This window comes from Sphaerodactylus townsendi, linkage group LG07 (genome assembly GCF_021028975.2).
Source record: "Sphaerodactylus townsendi isolate TG3544 linkage group LG07, MPM_Stown_v2.3, whole genome shotgun sequence".
Lineage (NCBI taxonomy): Eukaryota > Metazoa > Chordata > Lepidosauria > Squamata > Sphaerodactylidae > Sphaerodactylus > Sphaerodactylus townsendi.
In genome coordinates this window covers 80,647,653-80,665,923 of record NC_059431.1, presented here as the reverse complement: position 1 = coordinate 80,665,923, position 18,271 = coordinate 80,647,653, and the positions used below count along the sequence as shown (strand labels likewise).

General features: G+C 37.6%; 1 protein-coding gene across 4 annotated transcripts in view; it reads right to left on the bottom strand.

Moving 5' to 3' along the window:
- KDM4C (lysine demethylase 4C) overlaps positions 1-18,271 on the bottom strand; it is a 254,602-nt gene that overhangs the window by 197,397 nt on the left and 38,934 nt on the right. For all 4 annotated transcript variants that reach the window (XM_048503432.1, XM_048503429.1, XM_048503430.1 and 1 more), the window contains 2 exons: positions 9,127-9,176; positions 2,243-2,346 (listed from right to left, as the gene is read on the bottom strand). In XM_048503432.1, coding sequence (XP_048359389.1) covers positions 2,243-2,346; positions 9,127-9,176 — 154 coding nt within the window. The remainder of the gene's footprint in view (positions 1-2,242; positions 2,347-9,126; positions 9,177-18,271) is intronic.

Below are 18,271 nucleotides of genomic sequence, written 5' to 3'. Positions count from 1 at the left end.
AACTGGTTACCAATTACAAGTGCTGTTATCTTAGGATGGCCCTCTCCATTCACCTGGATTCTTTAAATATTATAGGCCTTCTACACTTCAAATGCAGCAACACCTATATTTCAGATTCAACTGTTTAAAGTCTACATAAAGTCAAATGGCACCTGAGATTCTTAAGATTCTAGCTGTTCTCCAGCCATGAAGATTGAAATATATACCAGATAGCCAAATACCTGGTTAGAGGGATTAAAATCAGACTGAAATAGCTCCAGATCAAGTCAAACTTTAGGTCAAATAAGATTAAGTGAACATAATGCTTACATTTTTTAGAAACTGAGAATTTAATAATCAACTTATAACTGTGAAACTAATGATTTAAAATCTTTTAAAATTGTAAAGAAATGTATATACAAAATTAAGGATTAATTTAGGCATTTTAGTGGGAAGAATGAAAACTGGGAAACTGCTGAAATTCAGTTTTGTCTGAATGCAATATTTCTTCATTCATCTTCAAAAATTCAATTTATGCCAATGGAGGGGAGGGGTGACAAGTACTGTGAATGAAGACTGATATTACACCCCAATCCTGAGCCAATTTCCAGGAAATGAACAAGCTAAATTCCACTGAACTCAATTCTAACTAAGTAATGCAGAATTATGAAGATACCAGTGTGTACTAAAAAGTAGAATCTTAGTCATCCTAACCAATAAATGGCTAAGTGATGGAATGCCGCAACGACAAACCCTCCACCAATTGGCAAGCAGGACTCACAAAGTGGGACTCACAAAGTCCACCAGCCCAGCCATCAGAGCAAAGGAACCTTCACACACGCTGATCCACCAGCCCGCAAACACCCTCCTGGTTCCTCAACCCACCCCCAAAAATCCAGCCCAGCCGGCAGAGTTGAGGTGACTTCACACACACTGCTCTGCTGGACTCCAAACACCCTCGCAGTCCCCCCATCCCCAAAAGCCAGGTCAGCAGAGGTGCCTTGGTGCATGCTGCTCCGTTGGCCTTTAAACACTCTCCCAGTTCCTCCCCTACTCCCAAAAGTCCAGCCCATAGAGCAGAAGTGCCTCGGCATACGCTGCTCTGCCCACTTCTAAATACTCTCCTGGTTCCCCCCCTTCCAAAAGCCCAGAGCTGGTGGAGCAGCAGGTACCAAGCCAGCCCAGAAATACCCTCCTGGTTCCAACCCAAGCTTCCCTATTCCACCCCACACCAAGCCTCACCTGCTTGGGAGGTGCAAATGCTGGTCACCCAGTTGAGAGTGAACTTGATGCTTACAGAACGAGTGCCCAGCCATCCAAATTTTAGCAAAGTTGACTGCAGGAAATTAGGTGCCCCTACCCAGAACAACCCCCCAGAGCCCCTCCCCCCAAAAAATCTCCAGCACAGAGCCAGCTGGACATAACAGCAAGCCGCATTGAAGTCTATGGTCGGAAAAGTTAATTAATTTTTCCCACCATACAACTTGCTGAAGAGCCTGGCAGATTATGTGCTCTGCAGTGGCTCCATTGCAAGCTGGACACCAGACTTTCAAGGTGGCTCCAGGAGGCCCTTCTGGTAATAGCATCCAGTTTTGGTGAACTTTGCTTCTGGGGGGAGGGGCGGGTTGAGAGAGTTCTGAGAGAACTCAGCCAGCAGGTTTCATGTGTAGGGGCGGAGAAACAACATAAGCATTTTGGGGGCCCATAAATTTAAACCCCCAGAAGCAAAGTTCACCAAGCCTGGATGATCCCTTTCGAAACAACCCTTTGGGGGTCCAAAACTTTGGATCTCCTGAACCAAACTTCACCAAACTCTGTTTGTATCATCAGGACAGTCTCCAGATGATACCCTGAAATTATGATGCCACTAGCTTTAAACGTGCACCCCCTGCAGCCACAAATGTGAAAAAACACCAAAAATACAAAAAACGGACCTGAATTTTTAAGGAATACCCAAATATTCGAGTATTTCCAAGTATGTTATTAGTCTTATTCGGGCATACAGATAATTTTATGCCCGAATAATTCCTAATCCGAATTTTACCGAATTTCTAGGGAATTGACCAAGTCTAATTTGAAGTATGCCCCCTTCTTTCCTTTACATACCACTTTGTTTCTATGTCTGTCTCCACACAAGAGTTAACAATCTTGTAATTCAGTCCCTGAGTGGAAAACCAAGTCTCAATAAATTATGCTTCCAAGCACCCTATTCAAATATCATCAATATAACAAATATGGACCAAACATTTTACTAAAAACTCACTTTGTCAAAGGGAATTCCATATTTTTTCAAAATCGAAGGAGAAATTAATGTCATCTTATGGCGAAGAAAAGCATCACATCCTTGAGAGCTGCTTGGAAAGAATCCTAGTAGAGCCAAAACAAAAACAGAGAACAGTACCAGAAACAATAAGTATCGATCACTTAAATTATTGCTTAATTTATAATATAAAATTATATATTTTCAATCCAATCACATTTCTGTCAAACACTGGATATTAAAGTGCTTACTTCAGGAAAAGAAGATGCTATCTTCAGGAAAAATGTTCTAGATTGTATATTACAAAGCAGAAACAGAAGAAACTTGTGGAGATGCACTGTTTCTGCTTTCCCCTTCTCAAACAACTTCCTGTAACCCATGAAAATGTGCGGGACAGAAGAGCAATGTTAACAAACTGACATGTAGCATGGGGAACTACTGCAAGGAGGAAGGTTGCATGAAAGTATCTCCTTTTCAATTGCACAAGAAAATTTCAGCACTGTTTGGGATATGCTCAGTCGCCGAAGCAATCAACTGCTGACTTAAGATCACTGAGAATTGGAGAATGTGATACAAGTCCCCATGTTTTTGGTCTCACAGATCAACAGATCCACAAGCAGAACGTTGCTTCTACATGCAAGTTGATATGTCTAGACTAGGCATAACGCTTGGGGTGTATTTCTCTACCCGAGTTGTCCATTCATTTGTTCGTTTGTTCATTCTCTCTCTCTCTCTCTCTCTCTCTCTCTCTCTCCTCTCTCTCTCTCTCTCTCTCTCTCTCTCTCTCTCTCAACACAGAGAAAAGTGGATATTGAATTTTTAGAATCTTATCACAAGTACAACAGTAAATAAAGTCTCAAAACACTGCTACTGACAGTTTGTTTTCTGTAAATTAAAAAAAACTTCTCAGAAACCTATGCATTTTGCCACTGGAATATTTTTTCTACCCTAAAGTAATTTAACATACAAAAGTTTAAAAAATCCAGGAGTTCATTAAGAAAACTCTTGTAGAGCTAACCATTTTTAAGTGCTCTGCAGACAACCTGAAGACAACCTGAAGATTCTGCCCAACAACCTGGAGAATATTTCCTTTACTATTCATGGGAAGAAAAATACTCCAAACATCAAAAAGGTTCAGATTAATTCTAAAGATTTTTAATCTTTTAATTTCTTGAAAATTAATACATTCAAACTAGTTTGTTATTCCAAATTTTTTAAAAAAAAAGTTTTGTAAACAAATCCTATGCAAGTTATTTAATATGCAAAAGAAGACGGGTGAATCTACACAGAATAAATATTCTGCTTAACTCTGGATGCTTTAGTACTAGGAACCAAAATGATTTCTACCACCATTATCAAAAACTATTTTGTGGGACTCTTTCTACCCCAAGATAGAATGGAAATACGTTTATGGTAGAAATATACCCCAAATGCAGTACATGCAAGTTATTTACAATGTTATTAAATAACTAGATAAGAACATTCAGTAAAAATATTTGTTCCAGTTGTTGCTTCCACTGAGTCAGTAGCTTTCTATATGAGTGCATGATTGTAGTCTTATAAAACAATGTCACCAGAACAATTAATTACAGACAGCTTCATACAAAGAAAATGAACCAAAAAACCATTATAAAATATATAAAACTTTCCTCATTTGCCCAGTAAAATTCTATATAGCATTAGATATTTATTTTGCTAAACAGTACTGATAAGATTGGTATCTCTGTATGAAAAAAAGTGAAAGTCGAAGTCATATACTTGAAAGAAACTCATCACACTTTTAAAAAATCTGTAGGTTTGTGCTGCATTAAATAAATTAAGTTTTAAATTAAAATCAATGAACAAAGAAGAGTCTATTTAAATCTCTTTCTATATGGATTTGTAATCAGGGCCTGAACAAATGTGGTGACTGGTCATAAGTTAATTTAAATTGGAAAACCACTGGAGTAAGGTAATGCGCAGTATATTAAGCCCAGCATATCAGTTTAAAATGTATATTTACAATGCCCCTGGAAAATTATACCCTACGTCATCTCAGCAGGAACGACACATAATGTATGATGCACAGTCGTCGGTGAATATTTAAGGATATTATATTTGTAAAACAAAAGAGGATTGAACAAATGATATACCCTCCAACATTTCACAAATGCAAAAAGAAACTCATGTGTGTGAGACCAGGGAAGGAACCACAGGGTCTACTAACCCTGTATCAGCAGATAGAGTGCATTAGGGGATTAGCTATATTCCATTATCATCCTGGATCTCAGTCTTGCAGGATTAGTGATGATAAGGGGGAAAGAACTGAATACTGCTTCAGAACTTTTTAAAGATGGTAAAGAAAGCACGGTACTTTCCAACACATGCAGAAAGCAGTATAATTGCACAAAATTGACACATTTGAATTTGCTTGAACACCTCCAAACAGCACTTTCAATAATCAAGCTCCCTGTTTATGATGGATGAGCAGGATGTGGGGTGAACTGGCATGAGCTCAAACATCACTAGTTACTTTATAGCACTGAGTTCAAGGGAAAATTAGATAAAATCAAAAGAATAGGTTTGGGTAGGTGTGGACCACTTCTAGCTGTGCATGAATTGGTAAAGTAGTATGAATGATAGCATACCTAGGCTAAATGTGTAAGGTAGATTACAGCCATTTCTGGTAATGAGCTAACCACCCCAAGTTTGAGTCCAAGTTTGATAATATCAACAGAACAGTGCTGCGGGGAAATGCTTAGATTAGTCAGAGCAGGGGATAGTCCAGTTTTTAATTAGATTTTAGGTAGAGTTGATGAATTTACATCTCACAGTATTCCAATTCAGATTAAGGTTTGATGGTCTTCCCGTAGTTTGACAGAAAAGGATGTGATTGGTTCATAGAAAAAGAACTCAAAAAAGTTGATTGTGTTAAGACTGAGTAGCATTTCAATATCTAGAAATACCCCTCCCCCTTCCCCCCCTCTAGGACTTGTATTATCCAGATGGAAATAGTCAAGACTGCAGGAAAAGTGTTGCATATTGATTTGGAATGTGAAACCATGTTCAGCCAAAGTTCTATGACACCAACAAAGCTCTATGCACCAATAAAGGTGACTGGTAGAGCATAGTTCAGAAACAGGGCCCCCTGTCTTGCCATGGGCTTGCCTGCCAACAACATGACAGGGCTCTAACAGAAGTACTGCCTTAACATTGATGAACTAGGAAAACCTTTGTGGCCTGCTCAACAAACTTAGCAATGTAATATTCTTAAGAAAATGGTTAAACTGAGATAACAGCAGAGCTGTCACCACATTAGTGATGAGAGAACGATGAAGTCTGATCAAATTCTCTAGAGCCTGTAAGAGCTAATTACTGTGTCAAATTTTATTAAAATTCAGAGTTAATTAATTTCCATGCACTTCTTTAATCTTTGGAATTACCAAATCAAAGACCTCTTCACAAAATCAAAAGCAGTTCCCCAAACGAGGGTTTCTTCTTCTGAAGAAACTGTTAATGTACACTGGCTGTGGGTTTTCAAGGCTGTGTGGCCACAATTTGGTAGCTTTAGCTCCTAATGTTTCACCTGCATCTATTGTTGGCAACTTCAGAGAGGTATATCATGGTAAGATGTGTTTCTCTTCTGGGCACAGTATGGAGTGTTTTGTGTAGCTGAGAATTTGTTTTGTCCATTTCTGAGGTGAAAGAGGAATGAAGTGCATTTACATGTGTTTGGATGGAGTCCATCTGCAGTTCCATTGTTATGTGTGTGTCCTGGTGGCTTGAAGGTGCGTGACTCCATCTCAGAAATCAGAATGAGGTGAGGTAGTGGTGGGAAGGGAAGGAGTTTGTAGTATCAGGTGGATTGTTGAATGGTGTTTGAATAGCCCCCTTTTTATTTTGGTGTTTTTCAGTACTGGTAGTTTCTTCACAACTCCAACAGCTATGTCAAACTACACAGGGAAGCCACTGAAATCCACAAACTCCAAGACAGTTTCTGCAGGAAGGAAGAGGGTCTGAAAATCAACAGAACCTGGCTACCAGTACTAAAAAAAAACAATACAAAAACCAGGGGACTTTTCATACACCATTCAACAATCCACCAGATACTACAAACTCCTTCTCTCCCCTGTCTCCATGACCACCTCACCTAACTCTGATTTCTGAGCTGAGTCACACACATCCAACACACATCCAACCCACCACAACACATGTATAAAAATGCAATTCCACCCAGACACCTGCAAATGTACCTCACCCCCTTCCTCACTTAAGAAGTAGACCACTCCACACTGTGGTACAAAGAGAAAGACATTTTACTGGGACATGCTTCTGAAGATGCCAGCCAGAAATGTTGACAAAACATTAGGAGCTAAAACTACCCACACAGTCCAGATAAAGCACAACAGCAAGCTGATTCTGGCTGTGAAAACTTTCAACAATACATGTTGATGTACAGTTTAGATAGATAACCACAGGCCCCAGAACACATATGTCATTTCTCCCACTACAGTATAATAAAAATTGCCAGAATGATTTAAAAGCCACAATACCTCCTGGTATGTACCTAAAATCATTTAAAATATATAAAATATCCTTTCCAAAAGTGGAAGTAGGAGGCACACAAACAGATCAGTAGAAGGAAAAAGTGAAACCTCTTTACAGTAAATCAGTATAGATTTTTTAAAAAGATTGTAAAATAAGTTCGTTTTATAAAACAGTCAACTTCACATCTAGACTCGTATAACAGAGTGCCCATCTTTACATTTTATATTGCCATCAGTTTAGGGATATTTTCCACAAAAACTGAAGGGGCAAACTGCACAACTTGCCAAATTTCCTTCAGCTTCTAGAATTTCACATTACAAATAATTCATGGCTCCTCAAAAAAAGTTCTAGGATATCTTGCTGACATATAAGCCAATCTGGACTCAATTTGCGCAACAGTTTTTTTATTTAAATATCCTATCAGTATAAAATGTTAATACAGACCAATGAAAACAAGAAATGGCATTGTAAGTCTCAAAATACAGAGTACAAAATGTCTTCTACGGAACTAACTGGTGTATCTATAGTCTAATTTCTAAATTATTATTCAGTGACTATACACAATAGAAAATATTCAATCTGCTTCACTCACAACTTTGTTGAATCTTATTGCTCATCTCCAAGAGAGCTGTCTTTAAAAGCTGACCATGATATTAAAGGATATAGTTAAGAAATCTGAAATATTATTAAGTTGTTTAGAAAATACAGGGAAGAGCAATGATAGTCCATGTTTTCAAATACCTTAAGAATTTTTTGGCATTACAAAGCCCCATAACTAGCTTCAAAATTGCAATAACAACTCACTAGAGATTTTTATTACATTTATGTCTACATAAAATTGAAAGAACTACATAAATGAGAAAGCACCTGAAGGGCAAAATCAAACTGCTGCCTTTATTAGATGCAAGTCTAATGTCTTTCAGATAAAATATTTGTAAGTGCCATAGTCAATCAAGTTTTCAATGGATTCCAAAGATGAAAGCATTCATGCATAAAAGGCAATGTGATAATTATGATGGGCAGACAAGATAATGGGGAAAAATCCTAGCTTCCTTTAATTTTATGTATCAAGTGCTGACTTGACCTAGATAACCTGCAATGCTTCACCACATTTACAGCATTATTTTAGCATTTTAATTATTTAGGGAAATTCAATTAATTCAGTATGCACCTGGTAAGCAGGACCAACCTTCCTGCATCTCACAGCTTTTTTAAAGATGCTGCAATTCCACACAACAGTTTTAATATAAATATGTAATTAAGCCTGAAATCTATTCACTCTGCAAGTTTATTAACCTTTGCTGATTATGCAAATTGTAGCTGTGAGGCCATCGTGACATTTTCACCATTTTAAAACAGCTTGTTTTAAAATTTCCATTGTGATTTTTATGAACAGTGACTACAGCATGAAAAATCATATACACCTCATTCCCAAACTGTTAGCAGCAAAACAGGAGCATCCCCCCACACACACACAAAGAAAAGAAAAAAGAATACAGCTGCAAGAATGCCAAGATTATTACTTAGGCATTACTAGAATTTATTTGTAGTACTGAAATAGATGGGCTGTTGAAAACATGCTTAATCGTGACAAACGGATAAAAATAAAGGTAACATAGTGATATTATTACTATGATCCCTTTATTTTTAAAACATGCAAGCAAAATAGATACGGAAAACTACACACAGCAGGCTTCGGAGCACTATAATGGAATAGTCATGCTTAACTGCCATGAAACATCATGTATTGTTATGAAGCTAGCATATTTCTATTCTAATGCTTCCCATTTTACCATCTCCATTCATGTTCTGCATGTCAGCAATCTGACCTGTATGTCTGAAACACAGATGGGCAGAAAGTCTCCCAGGAAAAATCATAGGCAAAGGAAGGATGAAATTCTCCTTCACCTACTGAGGTGCATATCACCTCTCCTAGAGAGTGACTGCAACATGGAAAGGCCACTAAGGGCTTCAGTACACTTACATAATCAGCCCCTAAAATGCAATATTTATATTTGGCTGCTCACAAATAGAACACGAGTATGATAAGAACCCAGAAGCAGCTTACATGATAACTATGCTATGTAAAGAGTTCCTAATCTTTTTACTAAATGCAAATTCAAACAGAAATGACAATATTGTTAATAGGATAGATATAAACTAATACTTCTCAAAATCATAATGTTTTTTCATGTATTCATCGACAATATTGTAAGCAATCAAATACATACCAGAAAAGTAGTACTTTTAAAATGGTAACACAAGGATAATTTTATAAAATAAGGGAGAACTGAAAATGGTAACGCAGGGATACATCTTTGGTATATGAAGTGTGTGTGTGTGTGTCTTTAAAAGCTTACCTTGAGCTAGCCGTTCAAGTCGCTTTCCATGTTCTGGAGGAACAACATACCTAAAATTACACAGAGAAAATACAGAAGAGTTTACACTCACCATTAACTAGCAGAAAGTCCAGATGAAGCTAATAAAATACATGAACATAAGTAAAGTTACTGTACATATATTATGTACAGTACTGTACATATATTAGCTAAAGCTAAGCTGTTTCACCTATTTCAGAGTAGGCGAGTTCAGCATGTAAATTTACTCTTTGAAATTAATGTAAGTTGAGAGTTTATACAATGGAATAAATCCTGCTGAATTTACTCACTTCTACCTAGACATTTATATAATTCCACAGTAACTCAGTTGGATAACAGCCCTCATTTTAAAACGTGATGGAACTATTATAATGAGTAGAGCCACATTTTATTTAAGGTTTTAAAAAACCTCACAACTATAAATACAAAAACTCCAAGTCAGCAATTCCATGAACACTTAATCAGAATAGATCTCATTGGCTCTTGAAGTCTTATTTCTGAGCCCATGTAAATAGGATTAGACTATGAAGGGCAGGTTTGTATTTATGTCTGTTCATAACTATCAGACAAACCCTACGAATCTAACTAAATATTATTTTCAAGGTATGCTACTTCCATTAAGAGACTGAATTCATGTTAACTACTTGACCAAGTAATCAGACATTATTGTATTTTCTTTGTAAATTACCATGTTTTAGTTTGTAACTCTATTTGCAATCTGTAATTTCAGATCTATAAATTCAGTGTAAAATACATGCTATTCATGAAAATTCATGTATCTGTAGATATTTTCACTCTTAAAGTAATGAAGCTATTTATCTAATAGCTTCTAATCTCTATTTACCTCAGACTTATAAAAGTAAACAAATATGGGGGCTTCCGTGAAAGGATCTGTGGTGTACTGATGCATATGTTGGAGGGAGATGGTTTTGTGACTGACATACTGGTTGGAAAAAGATTATTCTCCAGCTGAGTACCCACTCTGGATAAGATAGGAGTTCCAAAACGGAACTAACAACAAGCTTGTAGCTGCATTGCAATTTAATAGGACTTTAAATACGACTACCTTTAATCTCTACGCTGTTGGAAGATAATAAATCTGGAAGAAAAAGAGAGATTTCCTCTTCCCAATGGAAATAGTCTTGCAATGAATATAGTATTTCCGCTGGGAAAACTATAAATCAAAAGGGAGTGTCAAAAACAGACTTAAAATATTTGGGCAAAAAGTGAGAAATAAAGAAAACATAAGAAGGGATATTTCTTTTAAACATTGTTTTCAACGAAGTAGTTTTTTCTAGTCATTTTGGGAAGAAAGTGAGTTTTTAAAAAGATTGTTAGGGGGAAAGTTTAAACCGGATATACAGCACCTGTGTGATGTATATATTCTTGGACACAAGATTTGGTTGCTAAGGAGGCTCTTGGAATCTAAACAGATTAAATTACAGCCCTGTGGAGACTTTCAGACCAATACAGGCAGGGGGCGAAGAAACTTGTGGATTTGATGCAGACTTGTGCCATCGGGGGGGGGGGGGCAAATAGAGCAGCAGGCGCTGCACAATTTGGCATGCCCAACCCAGAAGCACCCCCTGCCCCAGAGTTGTACCTGCCTAAACCTGGACGTTGGTACATTTGGGGGCAAGCGAAAGGCATTCCTGGGGCTGAGCCAACCTTAGTTGGCTTCCACCAGGCTTTCAGCCCAAGAATACTCCCAGTGCAGGTCTCCAATTTACAACATCCAAAAGGATGGCATAGCATGTTTGCTGCAATGGGGGCTTTTCAGGCAGTCAGGGATTTTCTGGTGTTTGATGCCTTCCTGCGCACTTGGAGGCATTTGCTAATTTTGGTTTTGGTCTTGGTATTAGAAAACCCATTAAAGGGGGTAGAACTTCTAATGACAAATCTGAAAGAATTTGGTGCCCTTGTGGGTTTTAAAGTTAACAAAAAAAACCAAAAAATTTTAACAAAAATATTAATTTATAAGAAAAAATAATGAATAAAAATGAATAAAACAGGTTTTAAGATTGAAAAAAGGTGAAATATCTCAGAATTAGTTGACAAATAAAAATCGTATGTTATTTCAAAATTATTATTTTAAGACATGGAATGAAATTAAAAAAGATTTGTCAAACTGGAATTAAACTCCAGATATCATTGCTGGAGAGAATTTCCGTGATTAAGATGAATTTATTACCATTATTTTTGTTTCAAATAATGCCAGTATTATAGCAGCGGATACTCCTTTTAAACAATGGCAGAAGAATATGTCAAACTTTGTTTGGCAAGGGAAGGAACACTGGGTTAAATATTAAACCCTACATGATACAAAGGAAAGAGGAGGTCTAGGTTTACCTGATCTGAAATTATATTTTGCCACTTGTTTAGTGCGGCTGAAATAATGGGTTATTCTGAGATTAACAGAAGGCTGTTGGAACTACAGGATCATGATCTAAGATACGGATGGCATGCCTATTTATAGTATGAAGTTAAGAAAATAAGGATTTTAATCATCATTATATTAGGTGTGCCTCTCCGAGAATAAGGGATAAATCTAGACTGTCAAAAAACACCTATGTGGCTCTCATCACATGAAGTACTGCTTAGATGAGAAATGATATTTGAGAACAGGTGGATAACATATCATGACAGTTTAGATTTTTCATAAGGGGAATATAAATTGAAATCAAGAGAACAGGTAATAACAGAAGGACATAACTGTCATAGGCTTTTCCATGCACAACTAGAAGGATTCAAAACAGGCAGAGACTTGAGGGTTTTGGCTATAATAAATTGGAATTTGAACAATAGCATTTATGTACAAATTGTGACCATGTTATAGCTAAAATGAATAAACTTGTTGAAAACGAGTGAAAGAATGTATGATAAATGGGTCGTTAATTTGAGGTATAATATACAAATGGAATAATGGGTGAATATGTGGTTAAAAGGACTCAAATTTACTCTAAGTTTTACAGAGAACTTTTAAAAATGATGTATAGATGGTACTTATCACTGGAGAAATTGGCAAAATGTATAAAAATGTTTTGAATCAGTGCTGGAAATATGAACAGCATCACGAAGGCTCATTTTGACATCTATAGTGGACTTGTAAAGAAGATAAAGAAATCTGGTTATAAATTAATGCAATAATCCAGAAGATTTTAAAGACTATATGCAAATGAAACCCACTTGGGTTTTATGGACAGTTTGAAAAAAATATGGAACTTTATTTTATATGAGGTATTAGCAGTGAGAATATTATATGTGGAAAAATGGAAAACTTCATCTATATCTAGAACTGACGATTGGTTTGTGAAACGGCTGGAACTGAAAGATGGTGAAATGTCTCTGATTAGAAAAAACTTATCCATGAACTGGAATCCTTGATGGACTTTTTGAGTAAAACAAGAAAAAATGAATTGTTGATCGTGGTTTTGAAGAATAGAAGATGAAGGAAAAGGATACAAGAGAGAAAAGTGCAATTTTTAATGACATCTATCAATAATTTTCATTTTGGTAAGGAAGGAGTAAATGGTAAACATTTAAGTGTGACTATGTTTGGTGCAGGGGAAATTGGGAACCATTGTGCACATTTTTCCTTTTTTGGTAATACAACTCTTTTGTCTTCAGGCTATTGGTTTCTTTATGTCATTTAATAAGTCTTAAAAAGATTAAATAAAAAGAAGTAAATATGGATAACATCACATTTTGAATGTCTTCACAATTGAAATGCAAGACTATGAGAATCTGGTAACCTCAGTAATAGGTCTCTATTGCTTCCAACAGAGAGACTTACAGATGGAGAAAGTAAGACCTGGAAGACTGCAACCAACATTCACACAGGAGAAGATCTAATCTAAGTGAGGCTCCTCCTGAACATGTATTTAGAGTTGCCAATCCCCATGTGAGGCCTAGAGATTTCCCAGAATTACAACTGATCTCCAGATTACAGAGATCGGTTTCCATGGGGGGAAATGGCTGCTTTGGATAGTGGATGCTATGGCTTATGCCCCATTGAGGTCCTTGCTGAGGCCCCAATCCAAAATCTTCAGAAATTTTCCAACCCAAAGTTGGCAAATTCCATCACTATGCTAGGAGGCAACCTGAGGAAGGAAGCAGCCCACACACACTCTTATCTTCCCACTTGGTTTGTATTAAGAAGGAACAATGGCAAAATCTGAGCTGTTTGTGGAGTGAGGGATGGAAAAGGAAAGAGTGATGGTAGGATGGTCATAGCAGAGGCAGTGAACATGTGTTGTATGTAACACCATCAGATTACCCCCTGACTCCTCACTGCTGGAATATACAACTGCATGGTGACATGAGGTAGGACAAACAACTTTGGAAATAAAAAAATAAGGTGGAGAAATAGAAAAGGGAAGACATTTTGCACCCTTAACCTGCCTGCTTCAGTGTTTCGAGATTCATCCAAAATTTTTGCAGAAGTAAACTCATATCTTGACTCCTTGGCGTGGGGCTGAGGGAACCTAACTGGAACTGTGATAAGTGAAAAATAGGCTGGGCTTACCCCTACTTTAATATTCTTAATATGTTTTTGGTTAAATTCATCCTAAATTTAAAGTGCAACAAAATCATCTGACAATTAATCATTTTTTAAGTGAGGGTCTATAAGACTGAGTTGTTCTACCAGGCCTATGTCTGAGATAGTTACAGTGCTACATCAACAGGCCCCTGCCCCGCTTCCCCCTTCTTTCCCACACCTTTCCCTATTATCCCATTCTCTCTTTCTTCCCTTTTCCTAATTTCTCATCCTTTCTCCTTTTTCCCCCTCCCTTTAATTTTTAGTCCCCCCCCCCGATCCCCCTGCAGGGGTCCCATTAGTAAAGTTACAACAAAATGTGGGACCCACATGCAAGCTAAACTGGTGGTCTGTGCGAGGGGACTCATGTTAATATATTTTACATGTAAATAATGTTTTACAGTGTAATTTTAAAGTATTTATATAATTTTATGCATTATTTTACCAGATGGTGAAACTACCCTGAGCCTCTCAGAGAAGGACAGAGAATAAATACATTAACAAATAAATTAATAAATACTACACTGTGTTGTAATGTCTCATTTCTGTTGGTGACTGGGGAATACCAGTCAGGCAACATAAGCTAACTTCTCTTTTTCTCTGACTTGTTTAAGCCTACATATATCCAATGACAACTTAAATGACAAGTGTCAGTTTGTAGGCATAATGAGCACCGAAATATCACCAGTGAAAATGTCAGTCTTGTTTGATTTTGAATTCCTTTAATTTCAAATGTTAAGTACCTGTCAAGTGCAAAGCACATGAATAATAATGTTGACACTTAAGATATTTTCCTACTATGAAGATCACAGGGGATACAATATTTGCTCTGATATGATTGTTGAGATACCAAAATCTGATTTTGTTCATTAGTCAGCCTATACTTTTAGAAACCACATGGTTATTACCAAGCTGAAAAATATATGATTATGTTGAAGTCTGTAAATATGTGAATACTTTTTTCTTGCAGACCTCACCATAAATTTCTACTGAATAACCTCTGCAAAAAAACAAGGCAATTAATATTTCTAGGAATTTGTGTTGCATGGTTAAATACAGCTTGACACAGGAAGGGAAATAGGATACATTGTACCAGTACCTAGGCTCGGCAATGCCACATACTAACTAGGTGATATTTCAAACCACAGATGTCAAACTCGCGGTCCTCCAGATGTTATGGACTACAATTCCCATCATCCCCTGCCAGCATCATGCCACCTTCTTTCTTTCTATGACAATTCAGCTATACAAGTGGTGACTTGCAAGAGCTGCTATTCCATTCCCCCTACCTTTGTTTTCTCCCCTTTTACCCACTCACACTCTTTCTCCCTCTTGCCACTTCTTTTCTTACTCTCTCCCTCTTCCTCTCTCCCTCCTCCTCTCTCCCTCCTTACTCTCTCCCTCCTCCTCACTGTCTCTTTCTGCCCACATCCATCACTCCCTCTTTCTGCCCCCACCACCCTCACAGCCGCCCACATCTTCCCACCCCCTCTCCAAAGCAGGTGTGGTGGCAGTGACTTTCCCAGAGTCACAATGGCTCTCCCAAGTACAGAAATCAGTTTTCCTTAAGAGAGCTAGTTCCCATTTGGGAAATTTCTGGAGATTTGAAGTAAGTTTATTTATTTACAGTCATAGACCAGTTCAGAAAAATATCAATGAAATACACATTTAAGCAAACACAACAATAACCAAACTGGCAATCAAGGTAAGCCTATTAAACCGTTAAAATGAGCGTATTAAAACCTCACAAAAAATCCAACTGTAATACAATATAACAAAATATTTCCTTGTAATAATTATTTAAAATTACTTTATCTAAAACCAACTATTATAGGAATCACCTTTTTACAAATACTCCAGGCAAATTGGACAACTATGGAAATTTGAAGGGTGGATCCTTGGGAGAGTGAGATTTCGGGAGAGAAGTGATCGCAGCAGGTATAATGCCACAGACTCTCCAAAGCAGTCCTTTTCTCTAGGGGAACTCACCTGTCATCTGGAAATCAGCTGTGCTTTCAGATGACCTCTTGGGTAGTATCTATGGCATTATAGTATACCCCTCTGAGGTTCTTCCCCCCCCTTCAAACTCGACCCTCCTCAGTTGACACCCCTAAAATCAACAATAATTTTCCAACATGAAGTTGGCAACCTCTGCAATTTTCCATCTCCTCTTCCCAGCAGTCCTCCTTTTCCTCCACACAACAACCCTGTGAGGTTAAGCTAAGAGTATGTGCCTGGTCCAAAATCACCAAGGAATCTTCCATAGCAAGATGGGGGATTCAAACTTGGGTCTCCCAATTCCTGCTCAGGAGATCTAACCTCTTTACCACACAGGCTTTCATAGGGTAACAGCTGTTGAATAGTAGCAAGCAGCCAGGTCTATAGCCTGTTCTGGATAAAGATGATAGGAGTTTTGTGAATTCATCCACCATCTCCTGGGCCATCATTGTTTTTGAATGCTCCGCTTGGATCCTAGAGCCTACCGAGTTCTGCCTCCAAGGTTCTAGGACTCAAGCAGAGCATTCTAGAACTAAGATGGTCCAGGAAATGGCAGATGAATTCACAAACCTCCTATCATCTTTATCCTGAACAGAATATAGTTGAGTCATACAAGTCAAATGGTAGCAAGTCATCCAGAGGTTGCTGCCAGGCCTAGAGTTGCCAACTTCCAGGTGGGACTTGGAGATCTCCCAGACTTACCCCTGAACTTAGATTATTTTGATCTGCTCCCCTACAGAAAATAATTGCTTTGGAAGTGGACTTTATGGCATTATACCCTGCTGAGGTTTTTTTCCTCCCCACGCTCTGCCATCCTCAGATTCCTCCACAAAATCTCCAGTAATTTCCCAGCCTGGAACAGGCACCCAAGTCAGGCCTGGCCAAAATGAGTTCTCCTTCAAAGGCCAAAATAGATTGAAATGTCCAAATTCATGCGTGAAAGTATTCATGAGGAGAGCAGACTGGCAAGTACTTACTGGCACTCCAGGCAACATTTCTCCCTCAGCAGATAGAAACACTTGCACCTTGCCACAAGAAATTTCACTGACATTTTGTTCCTGCGTACAATAACTTAGAATCTACCATAGCCCCTTTACATATTAAATAACAAATTTACCTAAAAGTTTTTTTCAGATGTCCAGACTACATAGATCAGTTTCCCTGAAGAAAATGGCAATTCTGGAGGGTGAACTCCATAGCAGTTTCCAACCCTCACCAAATCTCCAAGAATTTCCCAACATGGCAATCTTGTGTGGAAGGATTGTTGAAGTGTTTGGGTCTCTGGCCTCTCTGGGTTTTTGGGCACAAGAATTACAGAAACCTCCCTTGCAAAAACTCATGTTAATGGCGTTAACATGTCAGACCATTTAGGCACATGGAGCACATTTCTCCCCTTAGTGCAACTAGCATGGCCTAATATTTAGACCAATTAACTCTACCCAACAGTCACAGAGTGCTGTCACTCGCAAGGTGCAATATTTTACCATTGGCAGTTATGCTAGGGAGATGTTCAAAAATTCCCTATCAGGAAAGAACATGTGATTGCAATGCAAACCTTGTAGAAACTGTTGGTCACATACTTTAATATTGTCCTTTTTACAGCACAATTAGACATTCCTTTTTGACACCTTTTTTTGGTAAGCAAATCTGCAATGAAAATCTGCCTGCTACTAAATAACAAGTCTTGCATTGTAACTGAAAAGGTTGCAAGGTTCTTGTATTTTGCTGTGAAACAATATTCACAATTAAATACAAGAGCTTGATGTGCATACTCACTGAACAACTGATTCTTGGTTCAAACCACATTGTGGCAATATTATATTTTCGATTACCGGTATGTACTTTTGTTAGTTTTGTTGCTATATTATGTATTCTCTTGTATAATAAGTTTTTTTACAATGCCAATAAAAGGTATTTGGATTGGATTGGATGGAGCAAATTTGAACTTGCAGCAGCAAATTAGTTGAGAACACTTGGAAAGGAGGAAGCTAATTCAGAATCAGTCAATCATGTTAAAAATAAGTAAATACAATGGTTCATAGAACAGTAGCCATGTTAAAAGAACTATATAACCACTTATAGCTGCTGAAACTAAGCAAGTAAAGTTGACTGGTGAGTATCACTACACCACTTTGAATTCCATGAAGGAGGAAAAGACAAGATATAAATGTAATTAACAAATACTGCTCTTGGATTTTTCCCTAATAGACATGCAAGGCTGTTCACAATTAGATTATTTAAGTAACTTAGAGTGAAACCCTAAACAAAACTATACCCTTCTAATATCACTAGAATCAATGGGCTTAAAAAGAAGTAACTCTACTTATGACTGTACTGTTAAATATCATGAGATGATGATATTTATGATGATGACTGTAATAGCACAGGGCAAAAGTTATCTCAAGTTGAAGGGCCTAACTCTTATAAATGCATGGAAGCAGGTCTGGATATTCACTTGCTTTTCCAATATTCACTTGCTTTTCCAATATTCACTTGCTTTTCCAATAAAAGTTGTTTCAGGTGAGGTGATACAACAACATGATTTGAAATTCCCCAAGGAAACCGCACCTGGGATACAGCAGACAAGTAGTG